This window comes from Phoenix dactylifera, chromosome 11, assembly GCF_009389715.1.
Source record: "Phoenix dactylifera cultivar Barhee BC4 chromosome 11, palm_55x_up_171113_PBpolish2nd_filt_p, whole genome shotgun sequence".
In the NCBI taxonomy this organism is placed as follows: domain Eukaryota; kingdom Viridiplantae; phylum Streptophyta; class Magnoliopsida; order Arecales; family Arecaceae; genus Phoenix; species Phoenix dactylifera.
This window is the reverse complement of record NC_052402.1, coordinates 7,369,867-7,382,294: the sequence shown is the minus strand read 5'-3', so window position 1 is coordinate 7,382,294 and position 12,428 is coordinate 7,369,867. Positions and strand designations below refer to the sequence as shown.

General features: G+C 36.6%; 1 protein-coding gene across 1 annotated transcript; it reads right to left on the bottom strand.

Moving 5' to 3' along the window:
• Window positions 1–510: 510 nt before the first annotated feature.
• Window positions 511–9,003, bottom strand: LOC103697619 (putative ABC transporter C family member 15). Its single transcript, XM_008779526.4, has 10 exons — window positions 7,275–9,003; window positions 5,757–7,183; window positions 4,209–4,295; window positions 3,216–3,818; window positions 2,867–3,031; window positions 2,254–2,548; window positions 1,652–2,172; window positions 1,510–1,573; window positions 1,165–1,404; window positions 511–1,056 (listed from the first exon to the last, which is right to left on the bottom strand). The coding sequence occupies exons 1-10, from the start codon at window positions 8,104–8,106 to the stop codon at window positions 935–937; spliced, it is 4,356 nt and encodes a 1,451-aa protein (XP_008777748.2). The 5' UTR covers window positions 8,107–9,003; the 3' UTR covers window positions 511–934.
• Window positions 9,004–12,428: the final 3,425 nt, after the last annotated feature.

Below are 12,428 nucleotides of genomic sequence, written 5' to 3'. Positions count from 1 at the left end.
TAGAGAAGCCAATGGGGCTGGAGATTGGGTGGCCACCTACGTGGCTAACCATTCCATAGCACCCTATGGATAAGGGATGGGGAGCTACATCGGAAGCTTTGTGATATTCTGTTTTCAGATTTTATTTGGTGCATTTGTACACGTGTTATATGAATCATCCGGTCTAACCAAAAAAAAAAAATAGAGAGCTTTGTTTTCAAACAGAAATGAGCTCTGCTAGTAGTATCCTTCATTATTTTTCACCCACAATTAAACTAAAACTAGAAGAATGAAGTTTTGGAAAGTAATTTGGACATATAAGTAACCAAAAAAAGGTACGACGCAACTTTTAGAATATATTGGCATGGCTAGAGACTAGATGAAGCTCTAAGATTTTGGCAAGCACCTGTGTATTGTATCATGGTTTTTCTGTGGAAGAAATACAAACGACTCACAGCTATAGATCTTGGTTCTGGAATCTGATGATTTAAGACTGAGGCTTGTCGTTATATGATGCATCTCCATGTATCATAATAAAGATACTGTCATTATGATCTTTTACCCAAATTAATTCTGTCAAACTACAGCTTCAGTTTGCATTAGTATGTAACATATCGGCAATGAAATTTCGTATGAACATAAAAATTGTGATAGAAAATATAACTTTCTGTGTGAGATGTAACTCATCCATCAAATTCTTTTTTAAGCATTGTCCTGTATCATCTTTTTTCCTGATCTTTGATCATCCTTTCTTGTTTTTCTATGTCTATTGCTGTGTATATTGGTATAAACCCAATAATCTTTAGTTACTGTGGCTGCTAATGATGCTAGTCTTTCATTATTCTTTCTGTTATCTATCAAGGTGGCAGTATGCTTTTCATAAATACCCTTGAATGACATCAGAATCTGTCACATATCAGCAAGTATATATGCTCTATGGTATCCTCCTCCTGTTTCAAGTGAATTCTGAGTCATGATTGCTCCTTGACCTCCTAAAGAACTCCAACACCAGCTTTGAGAAGGCTGACGATTCATCTTTAAGAAGAACGTCAGGAGAATCAAACTCCAAAATTCTTCCTGCATCATAACAATTGCAATTTGTCAATTGAAACATTTGAGAAAATCATCAGTTGATTAACTACGCAATTTCCATTTTCTTATACTTATTATTTTTTTCCTGTGTACCTGCATCAAGTACGAGAACCAAGTCGCTATCAATGACTGTAGGTATTCGGTGTGCCACTGTGATGACCGTGCAGTTGCCCGTTTCTTCTCTTATGGTCTTCTGGATGAAGTTATCAGTTGCAGTGTCTACTGAAGCTGTAGCTTCATCCAACACAAGAATCCTCGTCTTCTTTGGCAACACTCTCGCCAGGCAAATCAGTTGTCTCTGCCCCACGCTCCAATTCTCGCCATCTTCTGCAACTGTACCATAAAACCTCATTTTTGTTATATAATTAGAAGTAGAAGATGAGCAGAAAGAAGACATCTTGAAGGTAATGCTTATTCCTTCAGAAACTTTTTAACTACCTGGTGCTTCAAGCAGCCTCTGGTCTTGCTTTACTATCTCCTCAAGACGACACTTACGTAGAGCCTGCAAGTTGTACGATGTCAGTTGAATTATTTTTTGGTTGTGCACCCATAGAATGGATAGAAATAGTATAATGCTTACATCCCAAATTTCTGAATCTGAATGCTGCTGCAAAGGATCCAAATTTGCTCTCACAGTTCCTTGAAAAAGTGTTGGCTCTTGTGGTATTATGCTCAATCTAGATCTCAAATCATGCAGACCCAGTTGACAAATGTCTACTCCGTCGATCATTATCCTTCCTGCTGATGGCTCTACCACTCTGAAAAGAACTTGGATGAGTGTAGATTTCCCACCCCCTGTCCTGCCAACAACTCCTATTTTCTTCTCTCCTGGGAAAGTGCAGCTGATTCCTTTGAGGATCATAGGAAGCTCAGCATTATACCGAACATGGAGGTTATCTAGCTGAATTCTTCCATGGCTTGGCCACTCTTCTTCTGGTCTGCAGTTCTCTATTTCCAGAGGGGCCTCACTTGGTATGTTGGAAAACTGCAGAATTCTTTCTACGCAGATCATCTTGTTCTCTACATTGCAGAGATTCCATATGACCCAAGCCTGCAGTACATTTAAATTTAGACCGTAGGTAGCAGCAAGTCCTGCAAGGCCTGAAAACCAAGTTAAATTCATCAGTACCTATGACAGCATATATCTCACTATCTGAATGTACGTTACTGGAGAAAGCTTACTGGGATCGATAGCATTCCTTGGCATTGTCACTAAGATGATCAGTACAAGGAAGAAGACAAGGTTGAACAGGAAATTAATGCGAACACACAGCCATTCCATGGTTGCAGAATTGTGAAAGGTAATGCGAGAATAGTCATCGATCAAGCTGAGGTTCCTCGCGAAAAAGCGGTCCTCCTGATTGAAGCAGCGGATAGTTGCAGCTCCAGCAATGGACTCTGAGAAATGGTGGAGAATTGGAGCTTTTCTAATCCCAACCATTCTAGCTAATTCTCTAGCAGCACTGATATAGTAATTCTGCAGGAAAATAATGATCGTTTAAAGTGTTAACTGTACATTTATATAGGAGATCAGTACAAAGGAAATTGATCATTAATCAGTTCCTGGGTATGTTATCAATGTTGAATATGGAAGACATCAAACTTTTCTGCATAATATCAGTCACTATGGAGATGCTTTTTGCACAAAAAGTTAGCATATGGGTGTCATGGATATGGATATGATTAAAGGCAGCTTGCAATTCCATGCAGTCTAGTATGATGATCTATCTAAAGAACATTTAGGTCTGAATCTTACGGAAAAAAAAAAATCTAAGAAGTGGGCTTATTGGATTACCTGATACCACATGGAGATTGCTAGTATGATGATGAAGAGAATGAACACTGGCCATGCAACTTGTGACATAAGAACAATGATGAGAAGGAGCTGAACTAGTGCAAATATTAGTCCAGCTAGCCTGTAAGGAATATCTGTGTCCACTGTGCTTTGATCTGTAGAAGACTGAAAATGAAAGAACGTCAGTTTTCCAACTCCATAATTTTTAAGTTAACATAGCTGATGATGATATTAAATTTCAGTTCAGAAACATATGATAAATTCCATGAACTCATGCAATGTGGCCAACTTTGCCTTATAAACTCGCTAAAGATAATATTATGATCTTAGAAACCGGTGAGATACTGACCCTGTTAAGGATTCGACTGGAAGGTGTTGTGTCAAAAAAGAACATCGGTGCTCGAAAAATGCTTTTTGTCATGCCAAGAAATAGCTGCTGAGCTGTTTCAATTGCAATTGTTGCTAGTAAAACTGCCCTTCCCAGGACAAACGCAGAGCTGCCCCCAGAGAGTAGAACAAAAATTCCTATTAATTTCTCTCTACTAACTTGATCTTCCTTCTCAGTTGCCCAGGCAATCCAGTAGTTGCTGCCCATCTGTAACCCTTGGAAGAGAACTTGGCAGAACAGTATAACTGGAACAAGAGCTCCTTTATATGCCAAAGTGACAAAGGTGCGGTAAACATGCCACTTCACTCTTCCAGTCTCCCTTTCTTCTTCATGCATTCCTTCTGAAATCTCTAAGTTCCTCTTAGAATTGTCATGTTTTACTTCTTTTACTTCCATTTGCTTCACCTTATGTCTTTTAACAATCGGCAAACCATGCTCTTTGGGTGGTGCCACTTGGATCAGTGAATGGTTATGTGCTGTCATTTGCCGTACCAGCTCCCCATCTGTGTCTGCAATCAGATCTTCATATTTTCCAGATTGAACGATCTTTCCATCTTGCATTACCTGCAAACATTTTAAAGGTGTTATTCTCTCAAATAAACTCATGCTAGTACTTCTGATCTTTATTATTTTTTCAGACATGCATTATCAGAATGAGAGTAAGTAGTTATGAACTCTCCAACATCTGATAAGAAACATAAACAACCATTTTCTATAACCTATTGTCAACTATTTGTCATGCAAGTGCTTTCCTTTAAGTTGCCAATAAGCCATATAAGTTATCCATAATGAGCTAATTCAATTTTTTCATGTAGAGTAATGTTAGGCAGTACTAATTTCTTGCACTTCATTATGTGGGCCCAATGAACTCTTTGTGTGCATTAATAGGAACCCAAAAATTTTCTTATGTCATGTACATTAGCTTGAGCAATGGGAGAGAAACACAGATCATACCAGAATAAGGTCCGCAGCATCTAAAAATTCCAGTTGATGGGTGGCGTAGATGATGGTCTTATTGGACAATAAACCCATCAGACATTCCTGCACACATGTTCACACTTTTGTTAGATATGCCATCAACAGTGAATTTGATTCTTTTTAATGTATTTGTGTGCATATCTATCTGATATATACTTTCAGCATTTTGTCAACTGGCATCAGTCTATATAAGCCAAGGGCCAAAACATGAAAGGACTTGAGACTGAGTTGGAGGTTTGGTACCAGAAGGTAGCTTTTGGCTGAATAATATATAAATGATGTGGAGGTCATTAAGTGCTCATGAATTGAGTACTAGAAATGGATAAGATTGTGCTATAAAACTGCTTCCAAATTGCACATGATATCGCTGACAAAAAATGCAGTCTGTGGGAACAAAGTAGATTCAATTGCAGAACATAATGCTGAAGCGAATTATCTTATTATATATAAATGTGTGGTTCTTGTGGCTTTTTGTAATAAATATTTGTAATTGATGGATTGGGTAAATAGACATTGTAATTAGCTCAAGAAGACTCTGTACTTAGTTCCTTTCATTTTCTTAATAAAAGTGGCCTGGAACTTTCCTTCTCTTTAAGGATTTAATCTTTTTTTCAAAAAAAAAGGTAGCTAAAGTGGAATGATGTATTGATTTTCAGTAAAGCTGTCATAATGTTGCTGATATTTAGATTGACTATACTCATTTGAAAAAATTTTAATAGATGTTCATTATGGTGTTGCATTTTTTTCATTTGGAAAAAGAATCATGATATTGGATATTGATAAAAATTAAGATGAGAGTAAGTATAAGTATATTTGGAGCTTTTTGGTAATGAATAATGTAAGAAAATTTGGCAAGGCTCATGAAAATGGAGACAATGGTGACACAAAAACTATGAATTACACTGAAAAGACACCCCCAAATAGGAAAAAATATCTTTTATTCTGTCAGGTAAAGGTTGGAAGAATAATTGATGAAAAATTAACAGATTTGATTTCAAAACGGGAAATTGGAAAACACTTTTTGAAATCAACAATAAACCATCCAAATTTAAGATCGATACTGTCCAACATCATATATACCAAAAATAGGCTTAAGAACTAAAATTCATATATTTTGGTGGCATCTGACCTAATTACCAAATAGGTGTCAAAATGGACAATTTTAATAGCATGATACTATGTTTTACCATGATTTAATTATGAAAGCCTGATAAATTTAAATTTATCTATGCTTTAAGATATGTAGATCATGATTCATGAAGTGGATGTTCAATTTTTGTGCCTTATCATGTAGTTTACTATGCTTGTGCAATTGATACCATCCATTTTGACATCTACTTGATGATAAGGTTGGGGACCATTAAAATATTAGGTTGTGATTATTTAAAGAGCATTAGGATAAGGTGAAAAAAATAAATAGTGGCCTAAGGGATGGACTGACACATTAAGCAGACAGACACTAAGCATATCATCCACCAATTCATTTTTTAAATGACTAATTGGGTGCAGGGGAAATGTTCATACCTTGAAGAGATGTGCACCAGTGTGGGCATCTACAGCACTGAAAGGATCATCCAACAAGTAAACATCTGAATTGCTATAGATAGCTCTTGCCAATTGAATCCTCTGCTTCTGTCCCCCACTCAAATTAATCCCCCTCTCTCCTACCATGGTCAAGTCTCCATCAGCCCACAGTCCAATATCCCTATCCAAAGCACAACCCTGCAACACTTCTTCATAAAAGCTTCTGTCCATCTCCTTCCCAAAAAGCACATTCTCTTTGATAGTTCCTGTCTGAATCCAAGCACTCTGTGGCACATAAGCTCTTGATCCAAATACTTCAATTCCTGCACCACTAATTCTTGGAATTTCTCCAATTATACTGCACAGGAAGCTCGATTTTCCCGATCCAACCGAGCCACACACAGCAACTTTTGCTCCCCTTGTGATTGTAATCTTCTTATCAATCTTGAGGGTGGGCCTTTTGGAACTCGAATCAGCTTCCCAAGTGTACTCCCCAGGCTCAATCTCTATTGCAACATCTGAGGCTTGTTCGATGTAGTTTGGCCTTGAAGGTTTCTGTTGCTCTTCTTTTATGAAATCTTGGATTCTGTTGATGGAGACCTTTGTTTGTATGATCATAGAGACAAGCTCTGGGAGATTGTAGATTGGCTCTTGGAGGATTCTAAAGGTGGCAAGAGCTGAGAGAACTGTGCCAGCAGTCAGTGGTGTCTTCACCAAAATGCAGACACCAAAGGCGACGACCGAAACTAGCATAGGAGAGGTCCAGAAGAGGAAGGCAATGGCTGAGCATGTATAAAGATATCTCCTCAACCAGCTCCTCTCCTCACCTCTCAGTTTCAGTAACTTGTTCAGGTAGGCATTCTCCCAAGAGTGCAGTTTTAAAATCCTCATACATTTTAATGTCTCTGCTGTCGCTTTGATTCTCAAGTCCTTTGCTTCCATAATCTTAGAGTGGAGCCTCTCCTGAGAGTTGGCCAGCGGAGTGTTGCTCACCATTACTAGAATTGTCATGAGAAGTGCCGAGAGTGAGGCTGCTGCACCAAGGTTTCTGTATAGAATGATTAAAGCCAGAAAGACCTGGAATGGGAGCAACCATATGCCATGGATGTACCAGAAGAAGTCTCCAATCCTTTCCACGTCCACATCGAGGAAATTTATGATCTTACCCGTGCTCGTGCCTGAGTACTTCATCATAAGAGACTTCTTGTAAATGGACACCATGAGTGCTGCTCGGACTCGGATGCCAATTTGGCGTGCACCAAAGTACCACTGCCGCTGAGACAGGGATTCCAGAGTCTTTGCAAAGAAGAAGCAGCAAGCGAGAATGTATCCAGAGCCATATCCAATGGTGGAATCCTTCCCATTGAGAAATTCCACGAAGCTGGTAATGAGGAATGGACCCAGATAGGAGGAAGCAGTGTTGAGGCCTGCATAAAATTGTGATTGCCAGAAACATCATAAACTTTTTCATTTTGGATGAATCAGAGTAATATAAGCAAGGCTTGAGAATCTGTATACCAGCAAAGAGTGCATTAATAGCCAAAGGCTTCCAAACAGCATCAATGATTGCTCTGGGCAATGGTGAGCACTCAGGCTTCTGTCTGCGGAGCGATTCTTGCAGCAAGGAATAAGCTTTCTCCGAAGTCTCTGATTGAGGAACTACTGGAACATGGTGAAGCTCGAGCCTTTCAGATCGACCCTTCGCAAGGACCGGATTCAACCATTGAAACATAAGAAGGCTCCAGAACCCAGCACTGGAGAAATTATCCCTGCAAGTCTCACTCTCTACTTCCAGCAGCAGAGGTTGTTTGAGTTCCAGATTACGTTCTGAGGTATTCATGAAAAGAGCACCGAAACAGAGGACAACAGATAACGGGAAGCAAGCGAAGTCAGTGGTGTTTGCAGCTGGAAAGGTTAGTGGCAATGGTACTTTGCTCCAATGGTTGAAAAGATATATAGAGATGGTGAAGAATTTTAGCAGGCAAGAAAACACCCACCACGAAACAAGGACTAAAGGCCAACTATGGCTCCCTCCCACTCTCTTTAGCTTGCAATAAGCTGCAAACAAAGTTACCAGAATCCAGCACATTGCAGCGAAAACAAGTCCCAAAGGCGGGACGGTCTTCAGCTTCCAAGTCTCATGAATACAAAATCCCAGATAGATGATGGAGATCAAGATGTTGCAGAGAGCTATAACCCAATCTAAAACCCTATACCTTCTTCCTGCTGATCCTTCTCCAACCACTCCACCCTCAGGAAAGGCCTTCCTCAATCTCACAAACTCCAGTGTAATCCAACTCACTAAAAGTGAAAAAGCTACCATGTCGAAGTACTCCTTGACCACCTCCATGGAAGCTAATGATGTATGCCAAGACAAATCCAACCCAACTGAGATAAAAAACAAAAGGAGTAACAGAAGGTTAAAAAAACTCTTCACACAGCAGGTGCTATGTATTAAAAACTACAGAAGCTTCAAAACTTCAAACTAGGGAGACCAGTAAATCTGTTTTGACAGTGGAAGCTTAAGCTTAGACTAGCAAACACCAAGGATAGCAAGCAAAAGAACTGTTGCATTGGAAAGCAGTGAAGGTGACTATTGTTAGGAGGAGGCAATAAAGCGATCAGCAACGAGACAAAAGATAAAAAAAGATAAGGGATCGAAGGAAAGAAGGAAGCAAGAGATGATGATGCACTCCGAATGAGGTGTTGAAGATGGCAGAGATCCAATATTTTTCTTAGCAGCTTCTGCACCGAGCTACTCTGGTTGGATTTTATGGAATCAGGAGAGAGAGCACGTGGCTCTGCACCAAGGCAGTACGGGGGGACTACTCTATAACTTTTTCAGATTGGTGTTGGATTCTGCTCTCATGCATGCCTCCTGATTTATACGACTGCAGTGATGCCTCTTTCAAAAGTCCCTTCCGAAGAGCATAAGAGATGCCAAATTTCTGTGTCTAGAACTCGCGTTGACGGTGAGACCTGTCATCACTATAGTATAAGATGTCTTCATATATGACTTCATAGGGAGCCTCCAGAAGAGAGTTATGGTTTACTTAGAATAAATAAAGACCCAAAGAAAGGCGACAGTGAAAGAGAAAAGGAGAGCTAAGAACTCACGCGCGAGGGTTCTCTGTCTCCTTCCTGGGCTTGGAATCTTTGGGACCAGCTGCATGCATTCATAAGGCTTTGTTGAAGAAGGAAGATGGTTGGTTATATAGGGAGAGAGTATTTCTGGGGAAGGAGGGGAGGATGACGGATTTGGAAAGACAATTTACGAGGATTCGCTCACTAATGGAAATTTAATGAGTTCTTCGAATTAGACTGAAATTGTGTCCGGAATAAAGTATGACTTAAGTTGTGATCTTCCAAAGAGAGCAAAAATCATATGAGGTGGGACTCTTTTTTTGGTTAGGTTTCCTCCCACGATGGAATTCAAAAATCAAATAAGGCCTATTAAAGAAATCCATAAATTCTATAACTTTAAAAAATAAATAAATAAAATTGATGTGCTAATAGAAACTATGCTGATACATATATGGTAGAAACTCAATTTATACTTTCATATAAATCAATACATAGTTTTTAAAATATGGTGTTCGCTAGTACAATAGGAATAGGATATGGCTGGTTATATACTTAGTAAAAACTCAATTTATACCGATTCATCGTAATTTTATTTATATTTTATGTAATTATATAAATTGTCTAGTTAAGGTATTCATTATTTACTAGGTTGTCTAGCTCATCATATGATTTCTTACTGTTTTTACAAATTCGAAGATTTAGCTTGACTTAGAGTTTTCCAATTTGGAAGAGCGACTGAAAGAACTATGACACAAGTTATCTTAGATTAGATTTTATTTAAACTGATGTATTATCTTAAACTAATGTTGGAATTGTGAAATATTGTAGTTGAGTTAGTTAAAGAAATAGAGTTTGCATATTATTAGTCAAATTATTCTTCTGTATATTTGTGATATCATGTTGAGATACCTTGTATGCTTGTAGAAAAAGTTTTCTAAAAGTATGCAGTAGTTGCCTTGATCCTCCGTTCGCGATCCCGGGTCGAAGTGTGACATACTTGTTATTCTTTTTCTTTACCTTTTTTTTCACATGAAAAAACTATTCCCAGCTATTCCAACCAAAAGTTAAACATTCGGCCAAGGAAACACAGGATTAATGTTCTTGTTTTCATGTGAATCAGAACTTGGGAAACCAATTCTTGGGTTCGTCCAAGCGGCTCACATTTTCCACTTTCAAATATCTTTATTGTTATAATGAAAGAATCTTTTGAAGCCGGGATTTTCTCTATCTAATTGAATGCATATAATTAATAATATCGTGAATAAAATTATAATACAATTAGTAGAAAGAGCGAGAACAAAAGAAAAATTGGAATTGTGCTTCCTATTCATTTGTGAGAACTGAAATAGAAAAAAAAAAAAACAGCAATTCAATTCTATTATTTACTTGAAGTATGTAATATTATAATGTTATCAATTTTATATTTATTTTCTACATATATGATTGACTAAGAAATACAGCTACTTTTTATAATACGATTCCTCATAAGTTTGGGAGACTTTGATTATTTTACATGTGTCTACCATGAACTTTTAAGTAACGACCATGGGATGCTACATTTTCATGGTTATTTTTATCTATTTCACTTATGCTTTAGTTTCTTTTTAACTCCATATTTTGTTTTTAATTATTTTACTTAGATTTTACTTTTCTATTTCTTTAATTATTATGACTAATAACTTTATTATAGTCTTTAGAGTCCATTTCCATTTTTTTAGATTATCTAGTTTCTATTTTATTTACATTTATTGTTTTCTTTATATCATCATTTGAAATTTAAAATTTTATATTTTTAAATAAATATTTTATTATTATTATTTTTATTCGTACTTTTATTCTCATTTTATAATTTCAGTTTATTTCCATTTTATATCCTTTGGTATTCTAATGAGGTTTTGTTAGTACTCTTTATTTTTTCAAAATATTTTATTATTTTAATATTTACTAATATATTATGTTTTCTGCTTAGTATTATTCTTTAAATAATTTTTTATTATGCTTTTTTATTCATACTTTTATTCTCATTTTATAATTTCAGTTTATTTCTTTTTTATATCCTTTGGTATTCTAATGAGGTTTTGTTAGTACTCTTTATTTTTTAAAAATATTTTTATTATTTTTAATATTAATCTAGTATATTTATGTTTTCTGCTTAATACTATTTAATGATTTATATTTATATTTATATTTTTCTTTAGCTTGCATTGCACAATGCACTTTTTTTTTTTTTGACTTAGGAAAAGGGAAGAGGGAGGTGAGGAGAACTTCACCCGCATAGCAACCCCCACTGGCCCCTCCTGCTAGAAAATGTTCGATACGGGTAGATAAATTTTACTCATACCCTCTCCTACCCGTGAAAAACCCACGTGTGAGTAATTCATACTAGCACCACCTAAGCATCCGACAGATCAGATAGCGACTCCACCGGACAAACCAGGCGGGGGGCATTCGATCTCCATATTTAATCGATGCCCACACGTTTCGAACCTGAGCTACTTCGGTGGAATCAAAGCTCTGTTTCCACCGTACTACCATTGCACATAATATATAGTAAACCTTTACGTCACAATTGATATAATACTATAACACATGCTACTTGATATTTTTACTATTTTATAGAAAAAAATATTTTTTTATTAAATAATAAGTAATTATTTATTTTTTATTTCATATCATAATTATTAACAATTAGTTGATATCAAATATATTACTTGTTGTTATTCTACATCATGAACCTTGTTCTTGTGAAAACGATGGGTCCTCTCATTTGAGAGTGAGAGCGTCACTACGACTGCTTCAAGGTTCAAGTGGTTAGTTTGACACGCAACTTCGTGCCACGGACCCTTGCAACGTCACTACGATTACGTATCAATCCGTCACGAGGACTCGAACCAGAGTTCTTTTGGGACCACTTCACACTAGCAATCGCTCATATCTTTACTCAAAATAATAATAATAAAACAAAACAAAACAATTAAAAGCTTACTAAAACCAAACTAACTTGAGTAAAAAAATACATAATTCGAGACGACTAACCTAGCCTGGGCTCGGGTGGTATTGGCTCGTCCCGCTTTGGCAAGAGATGGCGTTCGGTTTGAAGGATATGGGTCCTCAATTTGGCCTTCGATGAAATTAAGCCTTGATCCTACAAAATATCAGGTGTAGAAAAAGGGTGGAGAGTAGCATCTCCAAAGCTTAAAAAATTAAAAATAAAAAAAATAATTTTTTTAGGTTTATATTTATTATACTTAAATTCAGTAAATTTGTAAAATCTATACTTATGCCCAGTTAAATTAATGATATTAGTAAACTATTTTCTTATATTCTTGGATGGTTGTTGTGTCACTTAAGGTTATTTTGGTTAAATTTTTTATGATATGGTATTTGGATTCTGTTTAAGATTACTATTAAGTTATGAGCTAAAGTGTTGAATAAAAATAAACTTCGGGAGGATAAGTGTAGATTTTTCAAACTATTGGATATAAATATAATTTATTTCTAATCTCAAAAAAAAATTTATATTTACTTAAAAATAATAAAAATAAAAATATTTTTTTCAATTGCCTTAGGGTAAAAAATGAGCTGAAC

Bases quoted from the DNA above. Each gene is read 5' to 3' on its own strand.
- LOC103697619 (XM_008779526.4), bottom strand. From the start codon at position 8,106: ATGGAGGTGGTCAAGGAGTACTTCGACATGGTAGCTTTTTCACTTTTA. The intron at 3,032-3,215 runs GTCAGTATCTCA...TTTCATTTTCAG, and splicing joins CCAGTCGAATCCTTAACAGG to TCTTCTACAGATCAAAGCAC. The intron at 1,574-1,651 runs GTAAGCATTATA...TACAACTTGCAG, and splicing joins CAGATTCAGAAATTTGGGAT to GCTCTACGTAAGTGTCGTCT.